This window comes from Ranitomeya imitator, chromosome 1 (assembly GCF_032444005.1).
Source record: "Ranitomeya imitator isolate aRanImi1 chromosome 1, aRanImi1.pri, whole genome shotgun sequence".
NCBI classification, from domain to species: Eukaryota; Metazoa; Chordata; class Amphibia; order Anura; family Dendrobatidae; genus Ranitomeya; species Ranitomeya imitator.
Window position 1 is genome coordinate 603,504,443 of NC_091282.1, and position 25,455 is coordinate 603,529,897.

General features: G+C 53.0%; 1 protein-coding gene across 2 annotated transcripts in view; it reads left to right on the forward strand.

Annotated features, from left to right (window-relative positions):
• The window catches only part of ZBTB7B (zinc finger and BTB domain containing 7B), a 78,335-nt gene that overhangs the window by 5,510 nt on the left and 47,370 nt on the right, over window positions 1–25,455 (forward strand). The window contains exons 1-2 of one of the 2 annotated variants that reach the window (XM_069768789.1): window positions 8,266–8,529; window positions 19,700–19,758. In XM_069768789.1, coding sequence (XP_069624890.1) covers window positions 8,451–8,529; window positions 19,700–19,758 — 138 coding nt within the window. In that variant the 5' untranslated portion in view covers window positions 8,266–8,450. Of the gene's footprint in view, window positions 1–8,265; window positions 8,530–19,699; window positions 19,759–25,455 lie in introns of those variants that run through there. The other variant, XM_069768798.1, reaches the window with a different exon arrangement.

A 25,455-nucleotide genomic window follows, 5' to 3' on the forward strand; every position in this document is an offset into this window, starting at 1 on the left:
GCCCTCAACATGGCAGACAAAGTACGACTGCGCCGGAGCCGCAGCATGAAGACAAGAAGAGGACGTCATTGTAAGAAGATGGGAGGCCCCGGACCGGACCGCAACTCCCATTGGACCGGACCGCAGCGGGACCGCCCCTGGGTGAGTATAATCTAACCTCTTTTTCTCATCTTTCAGGATACATCGGGGGCTTAGCTACAGCATTACAGAATGCTGTAGATAAGCTCCTGATGCCGGTGGGCTTAGCTCACCTTCGATTTTGGGGGTGACAGGTTCTCTTTAAGATCTTACACAGGTGATCAAAGGGATTTAGATCCAGACTCATTGCTACCACTTCAGGACTTTCCAGTACTTTGTTTCCATCCGTTTCTAGGGGCTTCTTGAAGTATGTTTGGGGTCATTGTCCTGCTGGAAAACACATGACCTAGGACGCAAAGCCAGCTTTCTGACCCTGGGCAACCACATTATGACCCAAAATCCTTTTGGAATCCTCAGATTTCATGATGCCTTGCACACAGTCAAGGCTAACCAAGTGCCTGAGGCAGCAAAACAGGCCCAAAACATCTGTGATCCTCCACCATATCTGGCTGTAGGTACTTTGTTCTTTTCTTTGTAGGCTTCATTCCGATTTCAATAAATAGTATAATAATGTGCTTTATCAAAAAGCTCTATCTTTGTCTCATCTGTCCACAAGACCCTTTCACTGGAGCATTTTGGCTTTCTCATGTAGTTTGTGGCAAACTGCAGTCTAGCTTTTTTATGCCTCTTTCAGCAGTGGGGTCCTTATGAGTCTCCTGCCATAGCATTTAATTTTATTCACATGTTGACGTATGGCTCGTGCTGACACTGATGCACGTTGAGCCTATAGACAGCTTGAATTTCTTTGGAACATGATTGGGGCTTATCTACCATCTGACCCTGCGTTTCAACTTCACATCAATTTTTCTCTGCCTTTCACGTCCAGGGAGATTAGCTACAGTGCCATGGGTTTCTTGATTATGTTGTGCACCATGGACAAAGGAACATCAAGATCTCTGGAGATGGACTTGTAACCTTGAGATTGTTGATATTGTTTAACAATTTTGGAACTGAAGTCCACAGACACAGTTCTTTTCTCCTCTTTCTGTTCTCCATGCTTATTGTGGCACTCAGACTCACAATTCAAAGATTGAGTCAACTTCTCCCCTTTTTATCTGGTTTCAGGTGTGAATTTAATGTTGCCCACACTTGCTACTTGCCACAGGTGAGTGTGAAGAAGCATCACATGCTGGAAACAGTTATTTACCCACAATTTTTATGAAGCTGCCAACAATTTTGTGTGAAATTATGTCCAAATTTTCCTTTTTTTTTTTTTGTTTTTTTCTTTTGAGGTGTTCCAATACATACAAAGGAAATAAACGCGTATAAGAATACCTGTGTAATTGCAATTATTTTCGGGCACAATTTCAAGGGTGCCAACTAGTGATGAGCGAATATACTCGGTACTCGAGATTTCTTGAGCATGCTCAGGTGTCCCCCGAGTATTTTTTAGTGCTCGGAGATTGTTTTCCTTGCAGCAGCTGAATGATTTACATCTGTTAGCCAGCTTGATTACATGTGGGGATTCCCTAGCAACCAGGCAACCCCCACATGTACTTATGCTGGCTAGTAGCTGTAAATCATTCAGCTGCGGCGATAGAAACTAAATCTCCGAACATTAACAAATACTCGGAGGACACCCGAGCGTGTTCGGGAAATCTCAAGTAACGAGTATATTCACTCATCACTAGTGCCAACACTTTCGGTTATGACTATACCCACTTCTGCACTGATGGTATAAACATACGTGTAGGTATGAATATTATAGTTTAGCCATGTGAGTACAGATGTGTGTGTATGAGGATGTCTGCATGCAGGTACACCGACGGGCAAAAGGGTAATATTGTTTTGACCTTCTGACTCCATATCTCACCATATACCTCTGCTTCCAACATGAGACTACCATCATTTTATAGACCGTCATCTTGACTATCTCGTACATATACAGTTATATGAAAAAGTTTGGGCACCCCTATTAATCTTAAGCTTAATGTTTTATAAAAGTGTTTTTTTTTTTGCAACAGCTATTTCAGTTTCATATATTTAATAACTCTTGGACACAGTAATGTTTCTGCCTTGAAATGAGGTTTATTGTACTAACAGAAAATGTGCAATCTGCATTCAAACAAAATTTGACAGGTGCATAAGTATGGGCACCCTTATCATTTTCTTGTTTTAAATACTCCTACCTACTTTTTACTGACTTACTAAAGCACTTTTTTTTGGTTTTCTAACCTCATTGAGCTTTGAACTTCATAGCCAGGTGTATGCAATCATGAGAAAAGCTACTTAAAGTGGCCACTTGCAAGTTGTTCTCCTGTTTGAATCTCCTCTGAAGATTCATGGGCTCTTCAAAACAACTGTCTAATGATCTGAAAACAAAGATTATTCAACATAGTTGTTCAGGGGAAGGATACAAAAAGCTGTCTCAGAGATTTAACCTGCCATTTCCACTGGAAGAAACATAGTAAGGAAATGGAAGAACACAGGTACAGTTCTTGTTAAGGCCAGAAGTGGCAGGCCAAGAAAACATCAGAAAGGCAGAGAAGAAGAATGGTGAGATCAGTCAAGGACAATCCTCGGACCACCTCCAGAGAGCTGCAGCATCAACTTGCTGCAGATGGTGTCACTGTGCATCGGTCAACTATACAACGCACTTTGCACAAGGAGAAGCTGTATGGGAGAGTGATGCGAAAGAAGCCGTTTCTGCAAGCACGCCACAAACAGTCGGCTGAGGTATGCAAAAGCACATTTGGAGAAACCAATTTCTTTTTGGAAGAAGGTCCTGTGGACTGATGAAACCAAGATTGAGTTGTTTGGTCATACAAAAAGGCATTATGCATGGCGGCCAAAAAACACAGCATTCCAAGAAATACACTTGTTACCCACAGTAAAATTTGGTGGAGGTTCCATCATGCTTTGGGGCTGTGTGGACAATGCCGGCAACGGGAATCTTGTTAAAGTTGAGGGACGCATGGATTCCTCTCAGTATCAGCAGATTCTTGACAATAATGTTCATGAATCAGTGACAAAGTTGAAGTTACGCAGGGGATGGATCTTTCAGCAACACAAGGATCCAAAACACCGCTCCAAATCTACTCAGGCATTCATGCAGAGGAACAATTACACTGTTCTGGAATGGCCATCCCAGTCCCCAGACCTGAATATCATTGAACATCTGTGGGATCATTTGAAGAGGGCTGTCCATGCTCGGCGACCATCAAACTTAACTGAACTGGAATTGTTTTGTAAAGAGGAATGGTCAAAAATACCTTCATCCAGGATCCAGGAACTCATTAAAAGCTACAGGTAGCGACTAGAGACTGTTATTTTTGCAAAAGGAGGATCTATAAATATTAATATCACTTTTCTGGTGGGGTGCCCATACTTATGCACCTGTCAAATTTAGTTTGAATGCAGATTGCACATTTTCTGTTAGTACAATAAACCTCATTTCAAGGCAGAAACATTACTGTGTCCAACAGTTATTAGATACATGAAACTGAAATAGCTGTTGCAAAAAAAAACATTTTTTATAAAACATTAAGCTTAAGATTAATAGGGGTGCCCAAACTTTTTCATGTAACTGTATGTGACTTGCAGCCATTTAGCATATAATTAGTTCTGCAGATTCTCGTCATGTCACTGCATTGTTACTGTTTTTGCTCAAAAATTTAAATTTTTTTAAAATTATTTTGTAAATCTACCTTTGGCTTTCACCACGGCCTGAATCCTTCTGGGCTGCTCTCTATCAGATTCTAGCATATCTCTTCCTAAATATGCTCTGAGGTCTCTTCAACAAGTTCCCAGAGGAGGTGCTCACTGGTCGCCTCACTGGGGTGTGTATACAGCTTTTTCTTCTCCTCTACCAAGTGTTTGGTTGGGTTGAGGTCTGGGGACTGTGGGGACAATCCAGCACCTCTACTTCATTGTTATTGAACCATTTCTTCGCCAATCTCACTGTATGCTTTTGATCGTTGTCCTGTTGGAACACTGTCGTCCTTGTCATACCCATGGTACTTGAGTGTATGAAGTAACTCCTTGTAGGATACTCAATTCCGCATTGAGACCACCACCGATCCTGGTAAAGTATCCGACACCTTTGTTGTGAAACAACCCTATAAAAATCAGGCTTGCTCCACCAAACTTGACATTTCCTTCAATTTCTCAATCCATTAACCCCTTTTAATGTTGCTCCAGAATGGATAGACATTGTGAGGAGCCGAATTGGTGAATGATTTTTTCCTGGACGTCCACCTCTTGGCTGTTGAATAGATGGACGGACTCGTGTGATGCAGTGACCTTTCACTTGAGAATCATCCGTCCTGATAACACACTGAGATATTAGGGAATGTGAGAACAGGTTGTAATGTGCAGTATTCAGGAAGAAAAATATATTTCCACCACCAAGAGCAAAACCGTAACAATGCAGTGACATGATGATAATCTGCATAACTAATCATATGCTAAATAGCGGCAAGTCACATTTAAGTATTATCCAAGATGATTATCCATAAAATCATGATAGTCTCGCAATCAAAGCAGTAGTGGATGGTGAGATATGGAGCCTGAGAGTCAGAAGGTCAGAACATTGTTACCCTTTTGCTCATCAGTGTGTGTGCATATGTGTAGGTGCGAGGGTGTGTGCATACGTGTAGATGCGAGTGTGTATGCATACGTGTAGATGCGAGTGTGTGTGCGCATGTGTGTGTTCATACCTGTAGGTGCGCATGTGTGTGTATGTGCAGGTGCGAGTGTGTGGGTGTACGTGTACAGACAAAGTTTGGATACACCTCATTTAAAGATTTTTCTGTATTTTCATGACTATGAAAATTGTACATTCACACTGAAGGCATCAAAACTATGAATTAAGGCTACGTTCACATTAGCGTCTTGCGGGGCTGCGTCGGGCGCAGCCGCGGCGACGCATGCGTCATGCGCCCCTATATTTAACATGGGGGGCGCATGGACATGCGTTGTCTTGCGTTTTGTGACGCATGCGTCATTTTGGCGCAACAGAAAACGCTGCATGATGCAGTTTTTTCTGCGCCAAAAATCATGCAAAAATGAACGCATGCGTCACAAAAAGCTGCGTTTTGCATGCGTTTTTTGCATGCGTAGTGCGTTGCGTCGCCGACGCAGCACCGCACAACGCAAATGTGAACGTAGCCTTAACACATGTGGAATTATATACTTAACAAAAAAGTGTGAAACAACTGAATTTGTCTTATATTCTAGGTTCTTCAAAGTAGCCCCCGTTTGCTTTGATGACTGCTTTGCACACTCTTGGCATTCTCTTGATGAGCTTCAAGAGGTAGTCACCGGAAATGGTTTTCACTTCACAGGTGTGCCCTGTCAGGTTTAATAAGTGGGATTTCTTGCCTTATAAATAGGGTTGGGACCATCAGTTGTGTTGTGCAGAAGTTTGGTGGATACACAGCTGATAGTCCTACTGAATAGACTGTTAGAATTTGTATTATGGCAGGAAAAAGGCAGCTAAGTAAAGAAAAACGAGTGACCATCATTACTTTAAGAAATGAAGGTCAGTCAGTCCGAAAAATTGGGAAAACTTTGCAAGTGTCCCCAAGTGAAATGGCAAAAACCATCAAACGCTAAGAAGAAACTGGCTCACATGATGACCGCCCCAGGAAAAGAAGACCAAGAGTCACCTCTGCTTCTGAGGATAAGTTTATCCGAGTCACCAGCCTCAGAAATCGCAGGTTAACAGCAGCTCAAATTAGAGACCAAGTCAATGCCACACAGAGTTCTAGCAGCAGACACATCTCTACAACAACTGTTAAGAGGAGACTTTGTGCAGCAGGCCTTCATGTTAAAATAGCTGCTAGGAAACCACTGCTAAGGACAAGTAACAAGAAGAAGAGACTTGTTTGGGCTAAAGAACACAATGAATGGACATTAGACCAATGGAAATCTGTGCTTTGGTCTGATGAGGCCAAATTTGAGAGCTTTGGTTCCAACCACCATGTCTTTGTGCGACGCAGAAAAGGTGAACGGATGGACTCTACATGCCTGGTTCCCACCGTGAAGCATGGAGGAGGAGGTGTGATGGTGTGGGGGTGCTTTGCTGGGGACACTGTTGGGGATTTATTCATAACTGGAGGCATACTGAACCAGCATGGCTACCACAGCATCTTGCAGTGGCATGCTATTCCATCCGGTTTGCATTTAGTTGGACCATCATTTATTTTTCAACAGGACAATGACCCCAAACACACCTCCAGGCTGTGTAAGGGCTATTTGACCAAGAAGGAGAGTGATATGGTGCTACGCCAGAGGACCTGGCCTCCACAGTCACCAGACCTGAACCCAATCGAGATGGTTTGGGGTGAGCTGGACCGCAGAGTGAAGGCAAAAAGGCCAACAAGTGCTAAGCATCTCTGGGAACTCCTTCAAGATTGTTGGAAGACCATTCCCGGTGACTACCTCTTGAAGCTCATCAAGAGAATGCCAAGAGTGTGCAAAGCAGTCATCAAAGCAAAAGGTGGCTACTTTGAAGAACCTAGAATATAAGACATAATTTCAGTTGTTTCACACTTTTTTGTTAAGTATATAATTCCACATGTGTTAATTCACAGTTTTGATGCCTTCAGTCTGAATGTACAGTTTGCATTGCCCTGTTTGGTGTGCACGAGCCGGGACAAATGGGTTCACAAGTACTTGTCTTTACTAGTACACAAATGTGTTCTCTCTCTCTCGGGGAGAGCGGGGGGGGGCTCCCTAGGGCTGGTGCACACGGGGTGAGCTCCCTAGGGCCGGTGCACACAGGGAGGGGCCATCTATGCCCCACAAAGGGGGGGCTCCCTAGGGCCGGTGCACACGGGGAGGGGCTATCTATGCCACACAGGGGGGGCGGCTCCCTAGGGCCGGTGCACACGGGGAGGGGCTATCTATGCCTGGTGCACATGGGGGGGGGGGGGGGGCTTATCTAGGCTTGGTGGACACGGGGGGCTCCCTAGGGCTGGTGCACACGGGGAGGAGCTCCCTAGGGCCGGTGCACACGGGGAGGGGCTATCTATGCCTGGTGCACACGGGGTGGGGGCTATCTATGCCTGGTGCACACGGGGAGGGGCTATCTATGCCTGGTGCACACGGGGTGGGGGCTATCTATGCCTGGTGCACACGGGGAGGGGCTATCTATGCCTGGTGCACACGGGGTGGGGGCTATCTATGCCTGGTGCACACGGGGAGGGGCTATCTATGCCTGGTGCACACGGGGAGGGGCTATCTATGCCTGGTGCACACGGGGTGGGGGCTATCTATGCCTGGTGCACACGGGGAGGGGCTATCTATGCCTGGTGCACACGGGGTGGGGGCTATCTATGCCTGGTGCACACGGGGAGGGGCTATCTATGCCTGGTGCACACGGGGTGGGGGCTATCTATGCCTGGTGCACACGGGGAGGGGCTATCTATGCCTGGTGCACACGGGGTGGGGGCTATCTATGCCTGGTGCACACGGGGTGGGGGCTATCTATGCCTGGTGCACACGGGGTGGGGGCTATCTATGCCTGGTGCACACGGGGAGGGGCTATCTATGCCTGGTGCACACGGGGTGGGGGCTATCTATGCCTGGTGCACACGGGGTGGGGGCTATCTATGCCTGGTGCACACGGGGAGGGGCTATCTATGCCTGGTGCACACGGGGTGGGGGCTATCTAGGCTTGGTGCACACGGGGCCCCTCACCCCCTCCAGCCCTCAGATAAGGAAGTTTCCAACTGACAGGCGTCTTAAAGGCACAGCATCCTGCGTGTCCCTGGGCTCGGTGGGCTTTGCCCTCAGGTTATGCTGTGTAGACCCGTGTGAGCGGCTGCTGTGACAGGGCTGTGTACAGATAACGAGCGAGTGGCTGATGATTACAGGGCATATCCACCTCTCCAGCCTCATTTCCTTGCGGCTCCACCTGCTGACTCATCTTGTTGGTAAAGTGTCAGCTCTAGGGCCCGGGATGCCCCTCTGTGGCTGGAGCGTGGGGACATGCAGCGCAGGCAGTGATTACGTGGACCGGATGGTTCACATTCTGATGCTGCACATTCCAGGTGATCTGGTGTCAGTGTCCTCACTTCTGGGATTAGGGTGGAGGGCGTGTGGATCTGTGCAGCCTGCCATCATTACACTGTGCTCAGGTGTCAGTCCTCACTGCTCTTCAGCCATTCGGTTCATTAAGGAGGAGGCTCTCAGGATGAGCAGAGGATTGCAGTCTGTTAGCCAGGAAGGGGTTAATGCTGGAGAGCCAGAGGTTGCACTATGACATGCACTGCCATGTCCTGTGTGTGAAAACCCTGGGGTCTTCATCTTGAGACCTGGTCGAATGTGTCGGGGTCCCTGGGGGACAGGAGATTACAGATGATGAAATGAGACAGAAATCGCTGAACTTCAGGAGGTGCTCTCATCATACTGGGGCCTGGGGACCTCCAGCTGATTCGGCACCGCGCAAGTATTGCATGAGAAGCTGTGCGCTACTCAGCTACTGCCACCTGCCGCTCCGGCCACTCTCTGCCACCTGTCGCTCCGACCACACTCTGCCACCTGCCGCTCCGGCCACTCTCTGCCTCTCCGGCCACTCTCTGCCACCTGCCGCTCCGGCCACTCTCTGCCACCTGCCGCTCCGGCCACACTCTGCCACCTGCTTCTTCGGCCACTCTGCCACCTGCCGCTCTGGCCACTCTCTGCCACCTGTCGCTCCGACCACACTCTGCCACCTGCCGCTCCGGCCACTCTCTGCCTCTCCGGCCACTCTCTGCCACCTGCCGCTCCGGCCACTCTCTGCCACCTGCCGCTCCGGCCACACTCTGCCACCTGCTTCTTCGGCCACTCTGCCACCTGCCGCTCTGGCCACTCTCTGCCACCTGCCGCTCCGGCCACTCTCTGCCACCTGCCTCTCCGGCCACTCTCTGCCACCTGCCGCTCTGGCCACTCTCTGCCACCTGCCGCTCCGGCCACTCTCTGCCTCTCCGGCCACTCTCTGCCACCTGCCGCTCCGACCACACTCTGCCACCTGCCGCTCCGGCCACTCTCTGCCTCTCCGGCCACTCTCTGCCACCTGCCGCTCCGGCCACTCTCTGCCTCTCCGGCCACTCTCTGCCACCTGCCGCTCCGACCACACTCTGCCACCTGCCGCTCCGGCCACTCTCTGCCTCTCCGGCCACTCTCTGCCACCTGCCGCTCCGGCCACTCTCTGCCACCTGCCGCTCCGGCCACACTCTGCCACCTGCTTCTTCGGCCACTCTGCCACCTGCCGCTCTGGCCACTCTCTGCCACCTGCCGCTCCGGCCACTCTCTGCCACCTGCCTCTCCGGCCACTCTCTGCCACCTGCCGCTCTGGCCACTCTCTGCCACCTGCCGCTCCGGCCACTCTCTGCCTCTCCGGCCACTCTCTGCCACCTGCCGCTCCGACCACACTCTGCCACCTGCCGCTCCGGCCACTCTCTGCCTCTCCGGCCACTCTCTGCCACCTGCCGCTCCGGCCACTCTCTGCCTCTCCGGCCACTCTCTGCCACCTGCCGCTCCGACCACACTCTGCCACCTGCCGCTCCGGCCACTCTCTGCCTCTCCGGCCACTCTCTGCCACCTGCCGCTCCGGCCACTCTCTGCCACCTGCCGCTCCGGCCACACTCTGCCACCTGCTTCTTCGGCCACTCTGCCACCTGCCGCTCTGGCCACTCTCTGCCACCTGCCGCTCCGGCCACTCTCTGCCACCTGCCTCTCCGGCCACTCTCTGCCACCTGCCGCTCTGGCCACTCTCTGCCACCTGCCGCTCCGGCCACTCTCTGCCTCTCCGGCCACTCTCTGCCACCTGCCGCTCCGACCACACTCTGCCACCTGCCGCTCCGGCCACTCTCTGCCTCTCCGGCCACTCTCTGCCACCTGCCGCTCCGGCCACTCTCTGCCTCTCCGGCCACTCTCTGCCACCTGCCGCTCCGACCACACTCTGCCACCTGCCGCTCCGGCCACTCTCTGCCTCTCCGGCCACTCTCTGCCACCTGCCGCTCCGGCCACTCTCTGCCACCTGCCGCTCCGGCCACACTCTGCCACCTGCTTCTTCGGCCACTCTGCCACCTGCCGCTCTGGCCACTCTCTGCCACCTGCCGCTCCGGCCACTCTCTGCCACCTGCCTCTCCGGCCACTCTCTGCCACCTGCCGCTCTGGCCACTCTCTGCCACCTGCCGCTCCGGCCACTCTCTGCCTCTCCGGCCACTCTCTGCCACCTGCCGCTCCGACCACACTCTGCCACCTGCCGCTCCGGCCACTCTCTGCCTCTCCGGCCACTCTCTGCCACCTGCCGCTCCGGCCACTCTCTGCCTCTCCGGCCACTCTCTGCCACCTGCCGCTCCGACCACACTCTGCCACCTGCCGCTCCGGCCACTCTCTGCCTCTCCGGCCACTCTCTGCCACCTGCCGCTCCGGCCACTCTCTGCCACCTGCCGCTCCGGCCACACTCTGCCACCTGCTTCTTCGGCCACTCTGCCACCTGCCGCTCTGGCCACTCTCTGCCACCTGCCGCTCCGGCCACTCTCTGCCACCTGCCTCTCCGGCCACTCTCTGCCACCTGCCGCTCTGGCCACTCTCTGCCACCTGCCGCTCCGGCCACTCTCTGCCTCTCCGGCCACTCTCTGCCACCTGCCGCTCCGACCACACTCTGCCACCTGCCGCTCCGGCCACTCTCTGCCTCTCCGGCCACTCTCTGCCACCTGCCGCTCCGGCCACTCTCTGCCTCTCCGGCCACTCTCTGCCACCTGCCGCTCCGACCACACTCTGCCACCTGCCGCTCCGGCCACTCTCTGCCTCTCCGGCCACTCTCTGCCACCTGCCGCTCCGGCCACTCTCTGCCACCTGCCGCTCCGGCCACACTCTGCCACCTGCTTCTTCGGCCACTCTGCCACCTGCCGCTCCGGCCACTCTCTGCCACCTGCCGCTCCGGCCACTCTCTGCCACCTGCCTCTCCGGCCACTCTCTGCCACCTGCCGCTCTGGCCACTCTCTGCCACCTGCCGCTCCGGCCACTCTCTGCCACCTGCCGCTCTGGCCACTCTCTGCCACCTGCCGCTCCGGCCACTCTCTGCCTCTCCGGCCACTCTCTGCCACCTGCCGCTCCGACCACACTCTGCCACCTGCCGCTCCGGCCACTCTCTGCCTCTCCGGCCACTCTCTGCCACCTGCCGCTCCGGCCACTCTCTGCCTCTCCGGCCACTCTCTGCCACCTGCCGCTCCGACCACACTCTGCCACCTGCCGCTCCGGCCACTCTCTGCCTCTCCGGCCACTCTCTGCCACCTGCCGCTCCGGCCACTCTCTGCCACCTGCCGCTCCGGCCACACTCTGCCACCTGCTTCTTCGGCCACTCTGCCACCTGCCGCTCTGGCCACTCTCTGCCACCTGCCGCTCCGGCCACTCTCTGCCACCTGCCTCTCCGGCCACTCTCTGCCACCTGCCGCTCTGGCCACTCTCTGCCACCTGCCGCTCCGGCCACACTCTGCCACCTTCCACTCCGGCCACTCTGCGCCACCTGCCTCTCCGGTCACTCTGCGCCACCTGCCGCTCCGGCCACACTCTGCGCCACCTGCCGCTCTGGCCACTCTCTGCCACCTGCCGCTCCGGCCACTCTCTGCCACCTGCCGCTCTCGCCACTCTCTGCCACCTGCCGCTCTGGCCACTCTCTGCCACCTGCCGCTCCGGCCACTCTCTGCCACCTGCCGCTCCGGCCACTCTGCCAAGTGCAGTGCTGGCCGCTGCCTCTTACTGCATTGGCCACTCGCAAGCAATCCCACTCCACCCTCCTGGAGTAATGCCATATAGATGGAGGTGGCGCCCACTATGTGGTGACCCAAGTAGTAGTAATACCTTCCTCTTTGTGGTGACCCTATAAATTGTAATACCTTTCTCCGTTTTCCGACCCCTGTATTTTGGAGGCCCTCCCTCCTGTGTGTTAGGATCCTAATAGTGGTAGGAGCTCCTCTCTTTGTGGTAACTTCGGTAGTTGTAGAACCCTCTGTGTGATGACCCCTGGATTGGTAGGACCACCTATGTGGTTACCCTGCTAGTGGTAGAACCCCCAGTAGTTGTAGGATCTCTCTCTACGTGGTGACCACGACAGTTGTAGTATGTCCTCTCTATGTGGTGACCCTGGATGTGATAGAAACTTCAACTATGGTAGGACCTCCAACTATGTGGTGACCACAGAAGGGCTTAGACCTTCGGTAGTGGTCCTCCCTCTATATAATGACCTTGGTATTTGAAGGACTGCCTCTATGTGATGAGTCCACTAATGGTGTGACCCCAATAGTGGTAGGACCTCCCCTCTGTGTGGTAACTCCAGTAGTGGTAGGAGCCTCTTGGTGTGGTTACCCTGGTAGTTGTAGGACTTCCCCTCTATGTGGTGAACACAGAGGTGGTAGGTTTTCTAGTAGTGGTAGGACCTCCAGCTACGTGGTGACCTCAGTAGTGGTAGGACCTCCTGCTATGTTTGTGGTCCCAGGAGTGGTATAGGACTCCTAGAAGTGGTAAGACCTGCGTTTTATGTTGTGTTCCCAGTAGGACTGGTAAGTGGTGACCCTGTAAGTGGTAGAACCTCCCTCTATGTGGTGATCCTGGTAGCGGTGGGATTCCCGATAGTGGTAGGACATCCTTTAGTGGTATGACTCCCTCTACTACTATTATTAATAATAATAATCTTTATTTTTATATAGCGCTAACATATTCCGCAGCGCTTTACAGTTTTACACACATTATCATCACTGTCCCTGTTGGGGCTCACAATCTAGAATCCCTATCAGTAAGTCTTTGGAATGTGGGAGGAAACCGGAGTGCCCGGAGGAAACCCACGCAAACACGGAGAGAACATACAAACTCTTTGCAGATGTTATCCTGGGCGGGATTAGAACCCAGGACTCCAGCGCTGCAAGGCTGCAGTGCTAACCACTGCGCCACCGTGCTGCTATTATTGTTACGCCGTTTATTCCATAGTGCTTTACATGTGAGGAGGGGTATACATAGTAAAAAACAAGTACAATAATCTTAATCAATACAAGTCACAACTGGTACATGAGGAGAGTGGACGCTGCCCGCGAGGGCTCACATCTATGTGGTGGGACCCCCTGATAGTGATAGGACACCCCTCGGTGGTGACCCCAGTAGTTGCAGGACTCCTGGTAGTGGTGGAACCCTTGTAGTGGTGTGTCCCCTGGTAGTTGTAAGACCTCCATGTGTTGACCCTGGTAGTGGTAAAAAACCCTCTCTTTGCAGCGTCTCTGATATTTGTCTGACCCTTTTCTTTGTGGTGACCCTGGTAGGGATTAGTTGTCTCCTTTATAAGGGCATAGCGCACTGGGCAGGAACGTGTATGGCTTAGATTTCCTTGGATGTGGTGGTGACCGGGCCAGTAGCTTGTACTACGTCCCCGGATCTGCCCGGTTTGATGTGAGTGTACAGAACAGATGATTCCTTTCCTGGTCACCAGGATATCAGAATGGCCAGAGCGCGGACCTCCGCCACCTGCATATTTCATGAGCTTCCTCCATTACTGAGACCTCCCCCGGGATATATATATAAAATATATTTCTGTATACGTAATAATACCAGGGTCGACAGACCCTCGTACCTTTATGCAATGGGAGTGTGACTGTCCCCTGTACCTTATACAGTGGGAGGGTGAGTGCCCCTGTACCTTATACAGTGGAGGGGGGGTGACTGGCCCCCGCACCGCCGCATGCAATGGTGGGGGACATACATATTATTTGGGTGGTCCTGCTGGCAATCCTGTGGCAGCGGCCTCCTCCAAGTGCATTGTGGGGCATGGCATTAGAGCAGTGTCCTATGTGAGCTGATGGTGAGCAGGGCGTGGAGGGGCCGCCGTTACTAGGAGGGCGGGGGAGGGTTGTGTGCCCACCTGTCCTACTTAGCAGGGCGGCCCTGCAGGATTGTCAGGACGATGTGAGAACCAGTCTGTTCAGTGTAGCGGGGTGCGGCCGGCGGAGGGTGGAGGCCACGTACCACCTGCCAGCCTCACCGAAGTAACCCTTTGCCTGCCCCTCCACTTCACACCAGAAGCCCCCGAGCATGCAGTCTGCGGCTCACTGCCTCAGCCCCACATCAATTTCCACTGCCGAGACCCCCTCAGCCCAGCGTCACGCTCCACTGCCAAGACCCCATCACCCCGGTGTCGCTGTCCGCTGCCGAGACCCGCTCACCCCTGGCGTCTCTGCCTTTAATGCCCTCCCAGTGTTTTGGTGCATTACTGGCACTGTGGCTGTATATTGATTTGATTCTGGGCAAATGTTGGGTTGTGCAGCCCTCCGTGGTGGACGCGGCCCCGGATCGAGGTGTGCAGCCCTCCGTGGTGGACGCAGCCCCAGATCGAGGTGTGCAGCCCTCCGTGGTGGACTTTTCTCAGCATCAGGGTGCGTGGACCTGTGTGGTGTATGTGGCCCCGCATTGGGGTGTGCAGACGTGCGTGGTGTGGTCCTGGGATCTGGGTGTATAGCTCTGCATGTGTACGTGGCCCCAGATCGGGATGTGCGTCCCTGCGTGGTGGAATGGGCCCCAGATCAAGGGTTTGCGGCCCTGTGTGGCGGACGTGGCCCTGGATCGGGGCATGCGGCCCTGTGTGGCGGACGTGACCCCGGATCGGGACGAATCGGGGCGTGGCGGACGTGGCCCTGGATCGGGGCGTGCAGCCCTGCGTGGTGGACGTGGCCCTGGATAAGGGTTTGTTGATTTCCTCTGTGATCACATTAACCCTCTTATGTGCTGGGTCCAGGCCATGTCTGGGGGTGCTGGGTGGTCCAGTGGCGGCCCCTCTCATCTGCTGGTTTGCTGGCTCGTTCGCTCCTCTTCCCGGAGACCCCTAGCTTTGGACGCTTGGAGACCCCGTGTGCGGACACCTGGGCTGTGACTCAGGCAGTGGTGCGCTATGCTTTGGGGATGCAGGGTCCTCTTTGTGGTATCTTCTCCTCAGCCTCTTTCTATCACCCACACCCAGGATCTACTTTCCCCAATACCCTGACGTGGCGCCCCTCCCTGCCAGTCTTATCATCGCACCCACCTCAACCCCCCCGGCTGCAGAGCTTGCAATCTAGTGGAGCGAGTGCGGTCACATTTCCCTTTTCTGCTCCCAGTGACGTGGCAGTCTGGGGGTTGTCAGGCTGTGGTGGTGGGGTGGTGTCAGCCCTCCGCCTCCCCCTTCACCTCTTTGTCTCTTGTGGGTAAACATACGTTTTCTTGTGGATGGGTGCCAGCCTGGGGGGCTGCCAGTATCCGGGTGATCCATGCCAGCAGGGCGGTTTGTGCGCTCAGCCTACCTGCACCCCTCATCCTGTGCCAGGGCGACATGCGGGAAGGGGGTTGCTGCAGGAATCAGATCATATCTCCACTGCTGTGCCCCCCCGCATACCGGACAACATGGGATAGGGGACATCACCGTAATAGGATCACATGTCCGCGTACAGGGGGAACATCACTGTAATTGGGTCATATGTCAGGGTACGGGAGGACATCACTGGAATAGGGTCACATGTCAGGGTACGGGGGGACATCACCGTAATAGGGTCACATGTACGCGTAGAGGGGGAACGTAATAGGGTCATATGTCGGTACGGGGGCCATCACTGTAATAGGGTCACATGTCAGGGTACGGGGGACATCACTGTAATAGGGTCACATGTCAGGGTACAGGGGGACATAACTGTAATAGGGTCACATGTCAGGGTACAGGGGGACATGACTGTAATAGGGTCACATGTCAGGGTACGGCTGGACATGACTGTAATAGGGTCATATGTCAGGGTACGGGGGGACATGACTGTAATAGGGTCACATGTCTGGGTACGGGGGAACTTCACTGTAATAGGGTCACATGTCTGGGTACGAGGGAAAATCACTGTAATAGGGTGACATGTCAGGGTAAGGGGAACATCACTGTAATAGCGTCACACGTCAGGGTACGGGGGACATTACTGTAATAGGGTCACATGTCAGGGTGTGGAGGTCCTCTCCCATGTTGGCGAGGGTGCGGTGGATACTCATGTTGGGGAGGGTATGAGGGGTCCTCTCATGTTGGGTAGGGACTGGGTGTCCTCATGGGGGAGGGTGCGTGGGGTCCTCTCATGTTGGGGATGGTGCGGGGGTCCTCTCTCGTTGAGGAGGGTACGGGCGGTCCTCATGTTGGGGAGGTTGCGAAGGGTCCTCTCCCATGTTTGGGAGGGTGTGGGGTGCCCTCCCTCGTTTGGTGCAAGTTTCCTCTCCCGTGTTGGGGAGGGTGTCGGGGATCCTCTCCCGTGTTGGGGAGGGTGTCGGGGATCCTCTCCCGTGTTGGGGGGGAGGGTGTCGGGGTTCCTCTCCCGTGTTGGGGGGAGGGTGTCGGGGTTCCTCTCCCGTGTTGGGGGGAGGGTGTCGGGGTTCCTCTCCCGTGTTGGGGGGAGGGTGTCGGGGCTCCTCTCCCCTGTTGGGGGGAGGGTGTCGGGGCTCCTCTCCCCTGTTGGGGGGAGGGTGTCGGGGCTCCTCTCCCCTGTTGGGGGGAGGGTGTCGGGGCTCCTCTCCCCTGTTGGGGGGAGGGTGTCGGGGCTCCTCTCCCCTGTTGGGGGGAGGGTGTCGGGGGCTCCTCTCCCCTGTTGGGGGGAGGGTGTCGGGGGCTCCTCTCCCCTGTTGGGGGGAGGGTGTCGGGGGCTCCTCTCCCCTGTTGGGGGGAGGGTGTCGGGGGCTCCTCTCCCCTGTTGGGGGGAGGGTGTCGGGGGCTCCTCTCCCCTGTTGGGGGGAGGGTGTCGGGGGCTCCTCTCCCCTGTTGGGGGGAGGGTGTCGGGGGCTCCTCTCCCCTGTTGGGGGGAGGGTGTCGGGGGCTCCTCTCCCCTGTTGGGGGGAGGGTGTCGGGGGCTCCTCTCCCCTGTTGGGGGGAGGGTGTCGGGGGCTCCTCTCCCCTGTTGGGGGGAGGGTGTCGGGGGCTCCTCTCCCCTGTTGGGGGGAGGGTGCGTGGAGTCTTCTGACTCGTTGGGGTGCCCTTTCCCATTTCGAGGGGGGGTCCTCCCATGTTTTGGGGGTGTCCTCTCCCATGTTTTGGGGGTGTCCTCTCCCATGTTTTGGGGGTGTCCTCTCCCATGTGTTGGGGGTGTCCTCTCCCATGTTTTGGGGGGGTCCTCTCCCATGTGTTGGGGGGGTCCTCTCCCATGTTTGTGAGGGTGCGTGGAGTCTTGTGACTCGTTGGGGTGCGGGGTGTCCTTTCCCATTTCGAGGGGTGTCCTCTCCCGTGTTTTGGGGGGGTGTCCTCTCCCGTGTTTTGGGGGGTTCCTCTCCCGTGTTGGGGGGAGGGTGTCGGGGTTCCTCTCCCGTGTTGGGGGCAGGGTGCGTGGAGTCTTCTGACTCGTTGGGGTGCCCTTTCCCATTTCGAGGGGGTGTCCTCTCCCATGTTTTGGGGGTGTCCTCTCCCATGTTTTGGGGGTGTCCTCTCCCATGTTTTGGGGGTGTCCTCTCCCATGTTTTGGGGGGTCCTCTCCCATGTTTTGGGGGGTCCTCTCCCATGTTTGTGAGGGTGCGTGGAGTCTTGTGACTCGTTGGGGTGCGGGGTGTCCTTTCCCATTTCGAGGGGTGTCCTCTCCCGTGTTTTGGGGGGGTGTCCTCTCCCGTGTTTTGGGGGGGTGTCCTCTCCCGTGTTTTGGGGGGGTCCTCTCCCGTGTTTGGGGAGGGGTCAGGGTTTCTCTCCCGTGTTTGGGGGGGGGTGTGCCGGGGTTCCTCTCCCAGGTTGGGGAGGGTGCCGGGGTTCCTCTCCCGTGTTGGGGAAGGTTGCGGGGTTCCTCTCCCGTGTTGGGGAGGGTGCCGGGGTTCCTCTCCCGTGTTGGGGGCGGTACATTGGGTTCCTCTCTTGTTGGGGATGCGCGGGGGTCCTCTCCCATGTTTGTGAGGGTGCGTGGAGTCTTGTGACTCGTTGGGGTGCGGGTGTCCTTTCCCATTTCGAGGGGGGGTGTCCTCTCCCGTGTTTTGGGAGTGTCCTCTCCCGTGTTTTGGGGGGGGTCCCCTCCCGTGTTTTGGGGGGGGTCCCCTCCCGTGTCGGGGGGGTCCCCTCCCGTGTCGGGGGGGTCCTCTCCCATGTTGAGTGTGTGGGAGTTCTTCTCACTTGTTGAGGTGCGGGGGCATCCTCTCATGTTGGGGGCTGCTGAGGTCTATTCCCATGTTGAGGGTGGTCTACCATTTTGGGGGTGAGGGGGCGGTCATCCCCCATGTTGGGGAGGAAGCGAGGGTCCTCTCCCTTGTTGGCAGGTGCGGGTGGTACACTCATCAAGAGCGGGGGGGGTTTACTCACTCATCGGGTGCAGGGCTGACCCTCGGTGTGCAAGGGGGGGGTCCTCTCCCATGTTGGGGAGGATGCAAGGGGTCCTCTCCCATGTTATGCCATGTTGGGGAGGGTGCGGGGGTCTTCTCACTCAGCGTGTGGGACTCCTCATGTTGGGGGGGTTTCTGGGGGTCCTCTCCCATGTTGCGGAGGATGCGGGGGGTCCTCTCACTTGTCGGGTGTGGGGGTCCTTTCCCATGTGGGGGATGTGGAAGATCCTCTCATCCTGTTGGCTTCTATTCAGTACAGGGGTCACTATAGACACCCGCTCCTCTTGGGCACTTTGCGCCCCTGCAGTGGATGACCCTCGGACCCTCGGTGTAGGTGGGGGAAGGGCGGCTGTTTATCTGGTTGCATGCTGTGGGGGGGTTGTTCTGAGCCCCTGGATGGGAGCGGCAGGACAATCAGACCAAAGTCCTTTAAGCTGCGACCATAAAACAGGGCGCCCCACCTGCCTGCCCGCCCACCTGCAGACCTGCTCCTGTCAGGTTGGGGAGGGGGTCTGTGCACACCTGGCACTGGTGCCCCCCAGTGGTGGCATTGAGAAGTGTCGCCTTATTAACCCTTCTGTGCCCAAACAGTGAGGCCCTCTGCGGTTCCAGCACTCTGGGTGCCCCGGGATATGGGTGAGCGAGTGCCTGCTCTCTGGCGTCATGTTACTCGGGTGGCACTCTTGGTCTGGCAGTGATGGGGTTAAGCCAGGTTACGCAGCACCTGAGCGGTGCCTGGACGCCTGCCAGCTGGCACCTCCCCAGGATTCGTTTAATACCCTCTGCCTGCTTGGCATTTTTCACAGCTTTGAATGGAGGGCGTTCCCCAGATTTGGTATCCCCATTCTCGCCCTGCGGTGCCCCCTCCTATAATTACAGGGCAGGTTCTGGTCATTAACATTCCTTCCCGGTGATTCTGGGACGGAGCCCTCTGTCCTATGCCCTTCATACCAGCTCAGCTGGAGCCTCCCTGACCCAGATGCTGGCGGTGTCATGCAGGTGGCAGCCGGGGTCCGCAGCGGCTCCTGGGGGGATGGCACAATATGTGATGCGCAGGCTGGAGCCTCTTACCAGCTGGTCGCTATCTTCTTGTCTGCCCCTGGGGCACAGGACTGAGGATAAGCAGGAGGAACAGAGTTCTCTGCACACAGCAGGCGCCGCCCTTCCACCCCCACTCACCCCAACATCAAAGGGGGAGCAGCGCGTCCTCCTCTCACACTGCTGGGAAGTCTGTGGGCGGCCGCCTGTGTGTCAGGAACATTTTTGGGGTTACATTAACCTATCGTTTTTGTCTCATTCACAGTGATCGGGGAGGTGAGGAGCTCGTGGCTGCCAAGACGGTGGACAAGGCGCACCCCACAGGTACCAGGCGGAGTCCTTCCTGCTTTACATGTGTCAGGACGCCATGTTTTGGCCACCGGATGACACACTGGCGCATTCATCATTTTGTGACACTCCTGTGGTTTGTTTGCAGCGGAGCCATGTCTGATAGTACGGTGTGCCACAGTGTGTGCGGAGTGCTGCTGGGTCTGTGCCGCCTGGGTTGCCCGAGTCCTGTGTGTGGGTCACTTGGGTCCTGTGCCGTTCATGGTGATTGTGTGTGTGTAGAGGATCTTGAGTGAGAGATGTGTTGTACCACATATACCCGATGTAGTGAGACAATCCTGGTAACTGCTCGGTGTATACCCGATATAGTGAGAGAATCCTGATAGTTATCTGGTGTATGCCTGGTGTAATCAGACATTTGCGGTTACTACTCAGTGTATACCGGGTGTAGCGAGAGAATACCCGTTATGCTGTGTATACCCGGAGTAGTGAGAGGTTACTGGTTATTACGCTGTGTGTACCTTGTGTAGTGAGAGAATCCCGGTTACTACTCAGTGTATACTGTGTAGTGAGAGATTCCTGGTTAGTACGCGGTGTGTACCCAGTGTAGTGAGAGAATCCCAGTGGTTATCCGGGTATACCCGGTGTAGTGAGACATTCACGGTTAATCGGTTATTACGCGATATATCCCCTGTGCAGTGAGAGAATCATGTTGGTTAACGGGTGTAGTGATAGAATCCTGGTGGCTATCCAGTGTATACCCGGTGTAGTGAGAGGTTCCCGGTTATTACGCGGTGTATACCCAGTGTAGTGAGAGAATCCCGGTGGTTATCTGTGTATACCCGGTGTAGTGAGAGATTCACAGTTATTACGCAATGTATGCTCGGTGCAGTGAGAGAATCCTTTTGGTTATCTGGTGTATAGCCAGTGTTGTGAACGAATACCCGTTATTATGCTGTGTATACCAACTGTAGTGAGAGAATCCCGGTGGTTATCCGGCGTATACCCGGTGTAGTGAGAGAATCCTGGTGGTTATCCGGCGTATACCCAGTGTAGTGAGAGAATCCCGGTGGTTATCCGGCGTATACCCAGTGTAGTGAGAGAATCCCGGTGGTTATCCGGCGTATACCCGGTGTAGTGAGAGAATCCTGGTGGTTATCCGGCGTATACCCAGTGTAGTGAGAGAATCCCGGTGGTTATCCGGTGTATACCCAGTGTAGTGAGAGAATCCCGGTGGTTATCCGGCGTATACCCGGTGTAGTGAGAGAATCCCGGTGGTTATCCTGCGTATACCCAGTGTAGTGAGAGAATCCCGGTGGTTATCTGGTATATTCTCGATGTAGTGATAGAATCCTGGTGGTTATCCAGTGTATACTCAGTGTAGTGTGAGATTCCCGATATTAAGCTGTGTATACCCAGTGTAGTCAGAGAATCACGGTGGTTATCCGTGTGTACCCGGTGTAGTGAGAGATTACCGGTTATTACGCGGTGTATACCCAGTGTAGTGAGAATCACGGTGGTTATCCATGTATACCCGGTGTAGTGGGAGAGGACCGGTTATTACGAGGCGTATAACCAGTGTAGTTTGAGAATCACGGTGGTTTTCCAGTGTATACCCAGTGTAGTGAGAGATTACCGGTTATTATGTGGTGTATACCCAGTGTAGTGAGAGAATCCCAGTGGTTATCCATGTGTACCTGGTGTAGTGAGAGAATCCCTACTACTATACGATGTGTACAGGGTGTAGTGATAAAATACCAGTTGTTACGCTGTGTATACCCAGTGTAGTGAGAGAATGCTAGTTATTACTCGGTGTGTACAGGGTGTAGTGAGAGATTCCCAGTTATTACGCGGTGTATACCCAGTGTTGTGAGCGAATCATGGTGGTTATCCTTGCACACCCGGTGTAGTGAGAGATTCCCGGTTATTACGCGGCGTATACCCAGTGTAGTGAGAGAATTATGGTGGTTATCTGTGTATACCCGATCTAGTGAGAGAATCCTGGTGGTTATTCGATGTATACCTGGTGTAGTGAGAGTGTCCTGGTGGTTATCTGGTATATACTTGATGTAGTGATAGAATCTTGGTGGTTATCCAGTGTATACTCAGTGTAGTGAGAGATTCCCAGATATTAAGCGGTGTATACCCAGTGTAGTGAGAGAATCACGATGGCTATCCTTGTATACCCGATCTAGTGAGATTATCCTGGTGGTTACTCGATATATGTACCTGGTGTAGTGCGAGAGTCCTGGTGGTTATCTGGTATATACCCAGTGTAGTGAAAGAATACCCGTATATGTAGTGAGAGAATGCTAGTTATTACACGGTGTATACCCAGTGTAGTGAGAGAATCACAGTTGTTATCCGGTGTATACTCAGTGTAGTGAAAGAATACCCGTTATTACGCTGTGTATACCCATTGTAGTGAGAGAATCCCAGTGGTCATCCGTCGTAGTGAGAGAGTCCTGGTGGTTATCTGGTATATACTCGATGTAGTGATAGAATCCTGGTGGTTATCCAGTGTATACTCAGAGTAGTAAGAGATTCCCGGATATTAACCGGTGTATACCCAGTGTAGTGAGAGAATTACGGTGGTTATCTGTATATACCTGGTGTAGTGGAAGATTCACAGTTGTTACGCGGTGTGTAGTTAGAGAATCACGATGGTTATCCGTGTGTACCCGGTGCAGTGAGAGATTCCCGGTGATTTTCCGGTGTATACCCAGTATTTTGAGGGAATCCCGGTTATTACTTGGTGTGTACAGGGTGTAGTAAGAGAATACCAGTTCTTATGCTGTGTATACCCAGCTTGCCAGTTACTGCTCGGTGTGTACAGGGTGTAGTGAGTGATTCCCGATTATTACGGGGTGTATACCCGGTGTAGTCAGAGAATCCCGGTGGTTATCCTTTGTATACCCGGTGTAGTGAGAGAATCCCGATTTATGTGGTGTATACCGTTGTAGTGAGAGAATCCCAATTATCACATAGTGTATAGTGAGAGATTGCTGGTTATTACGCGGTGTATACCCAGTATAGTGAGAGAATCCTGGTTATTTCTCAGTGTATATACCCAGTACAGTGAGAGAATCCTGGTTGTTACTCGATGTATATCCGATATAGTGAGAGAATCTCTGTTATTAGGTGGTGTTTGCCTAGTATAGTGAGAGCATCTCGGTTTACGTGGTGTAAACCCAGTAAAGTGAGAGAATCCTGGTTATCACAAGGTGTATCCCTAGTATAGTGAGAGAATCTCGGTTATCATGTGGTATATTCAAAGTATAGTGAGAGAATCCCGGTTATTCCACGGTGTATACCTAGTATAGTGAGAGAATCCCGGTTATTGCATGGTGTATACCTAGTATAGTAAAAGAATCATTTATCACACAGTGTATACCCAGTATAGTGAGAGAATCCCAGTTATTATGCAGTGAATACCCAGTATAGAAAGAGAATCCCGGTTATCACGATGTGTATACCCAGTATAGTGACAGAATCCCGGTTATCACGCGGTGTATACCTAGTATAGTGAGAGAATCTCTGTTATCACACAGTGTACACCTAGTATAGTGAGAGAAACTCTGTTATCACACAGTGTATACCTAGTATAGTGAGAGATTCTCGGTATTCACGTGGTATATACCCAGTATAGTGAGAGAATCTCGGTTATCACGCAGTGTATACCCAGAATAGTGAGAGAATCCTGGATATTGTGTGAAGTAAAGAGATAATCCTGATTGAAGTGTATACACGGTGTAGAGAGAGTGAGTGCTGTGTACATGGTTTAGTAAGTTTTTATGCAATGTATGAACAGCATAGTGGGATCTTGGATTATCACAGTGTATGTACAGTTTAGTAAAATAATCCCTGTTATTAGTCTATACAGTTGTGCTCAAAAGTTTATATACCCCGGCAGAATTTTTGCTTTCTCTGTAGGGGTTATTCATATTCTCTGAAAAAAGGCACTTTTTCTCCATTCATGGTTGGAGGTTGGGTGAAGCCATTTATTGTCAAACTACTGTGTTAGCAGTAAAATTACTTTTTAAATCATAATGAAAACCCAAAACCTCCAAATGACCCCGATCAAAAGTTCACATACCCTAGTGATTTTAGCCTGATAAAATGCACAGAAGTTGACACAAATTGGTTTGAATGGCTACTAAAGGTAACATCCTCACCTGTGACCTGTTTGCTTGTAATCATTGTGTGCGCATAAAAGCTGAGTGAGTTTCTGGGATTCAGACAGACTCTTGCATCTTTCATCCAGCCACTGATGTTTCTAGATTGTGAATAATGGAGAAAGCAAAAGAATTGTCAACGGATCTACAGGAAAAGGTAGTTAAACTGTATAAAACAGGAAAGGGATACAAAAAGATATCCAATTGATAATGCCAGTCAGCAGCGTTCAAACTGTGATTAACAAAGGGAAAATCAGGGGCTCTGTAAAAACAAAACCACGGTCAGGTAGACCAACAAAAATGTCATCCACAAATGCCAGGAAAATTGTTCAGGATACAAATAAAAACCCACAAATAACATCAGCTGAAATGCATAACTCTCTGAAAACTAGTTGTGTGGCTGTTTCATGATGCAGAATAAGGAGGCACTTGAAGAAAAATGGGCTTTATGGTCGAGTCGCCAGAAGAAAGCCATTACTGCACAAATGTGCACAATGCCTAAAATACGCGAAACAGCACAGAGACAAGCCTCAAAACGTCTGGAACAAGGTAATTTGGAGCGATGAGACCAAAATTGAACTATTTGGCCACAACCATAAACGTTACATTTGGAGAGAGGTCAACAAAGCCTATGATGAAAGGAACACCATTCCTACTGTAAAGCACAGAGGTGGATCATTGATGTTTTGGGGATGTGTAAGCTACAAAGGCACAGGAAACTTGGTCAAATTTGAAGGAAAGATGAATGCAGCACGTTATCAGCAAATACTGGAGGCAAATTTGCACTCGTTAGCCAGGAAGCTGTGCATGGGACGTACTTGGATGTTCCAACATGACAACGATCCAAAACAAAAGGCCAATTCGACCTGTCATTGGCTACAGCAGCACAAAGTGAAGGTTCTGGAGTGGAATTCTCAGTCTTCTGACCTCAATATCATTGAGCCACTCTGGGGAGATCTCAAGCACACAGTTCATGCTAGACAGCCCAGGAATTTACAGGAACTGGAGGCTTTTTGCCAAGAAGAGTGGGCATCTTTTACCATCTGAAAAAATAACCTCATCCACAACTACCACAAAAGACTAGTTCAAGCTGTCATTGATGTTAGAGAGGGCAATACACGGTTTTAAGAAATGGGGTATGTGAACTTTTGATCAGGTTATTTGGATGTTTTGGGTTGTCATTATGATTTAACCCCTTCCCGACCTGTGACACAGCGTATGCGTCATGAAAGTCAGTGCCAATCCGACCTGTGACGCATATGCTGTGTTGCAGAATGATCGCGTCCCTGCAGATCGGGTGAAAGGGTTAACTCCAATTACACCCGATCTGCAGGGACAGGGCGAGTGGTAGTACAGCCCAGTGGCTTCACCCGACCCCCCCCCCCCCCCCCCCCCTGTGGCTGCGATCGCTCTGATTGGCTGTTGAAAGTGAAACTGCCAATCAGAGCGACTTGTAATATTTCACCTATTAAAACTGGTGAAATATTACAATCCAGCCATGGCCGAAGCTGCAATATCATCGGCCATGGCTGGAAACACTGGTCTGCCCCCCACCGCC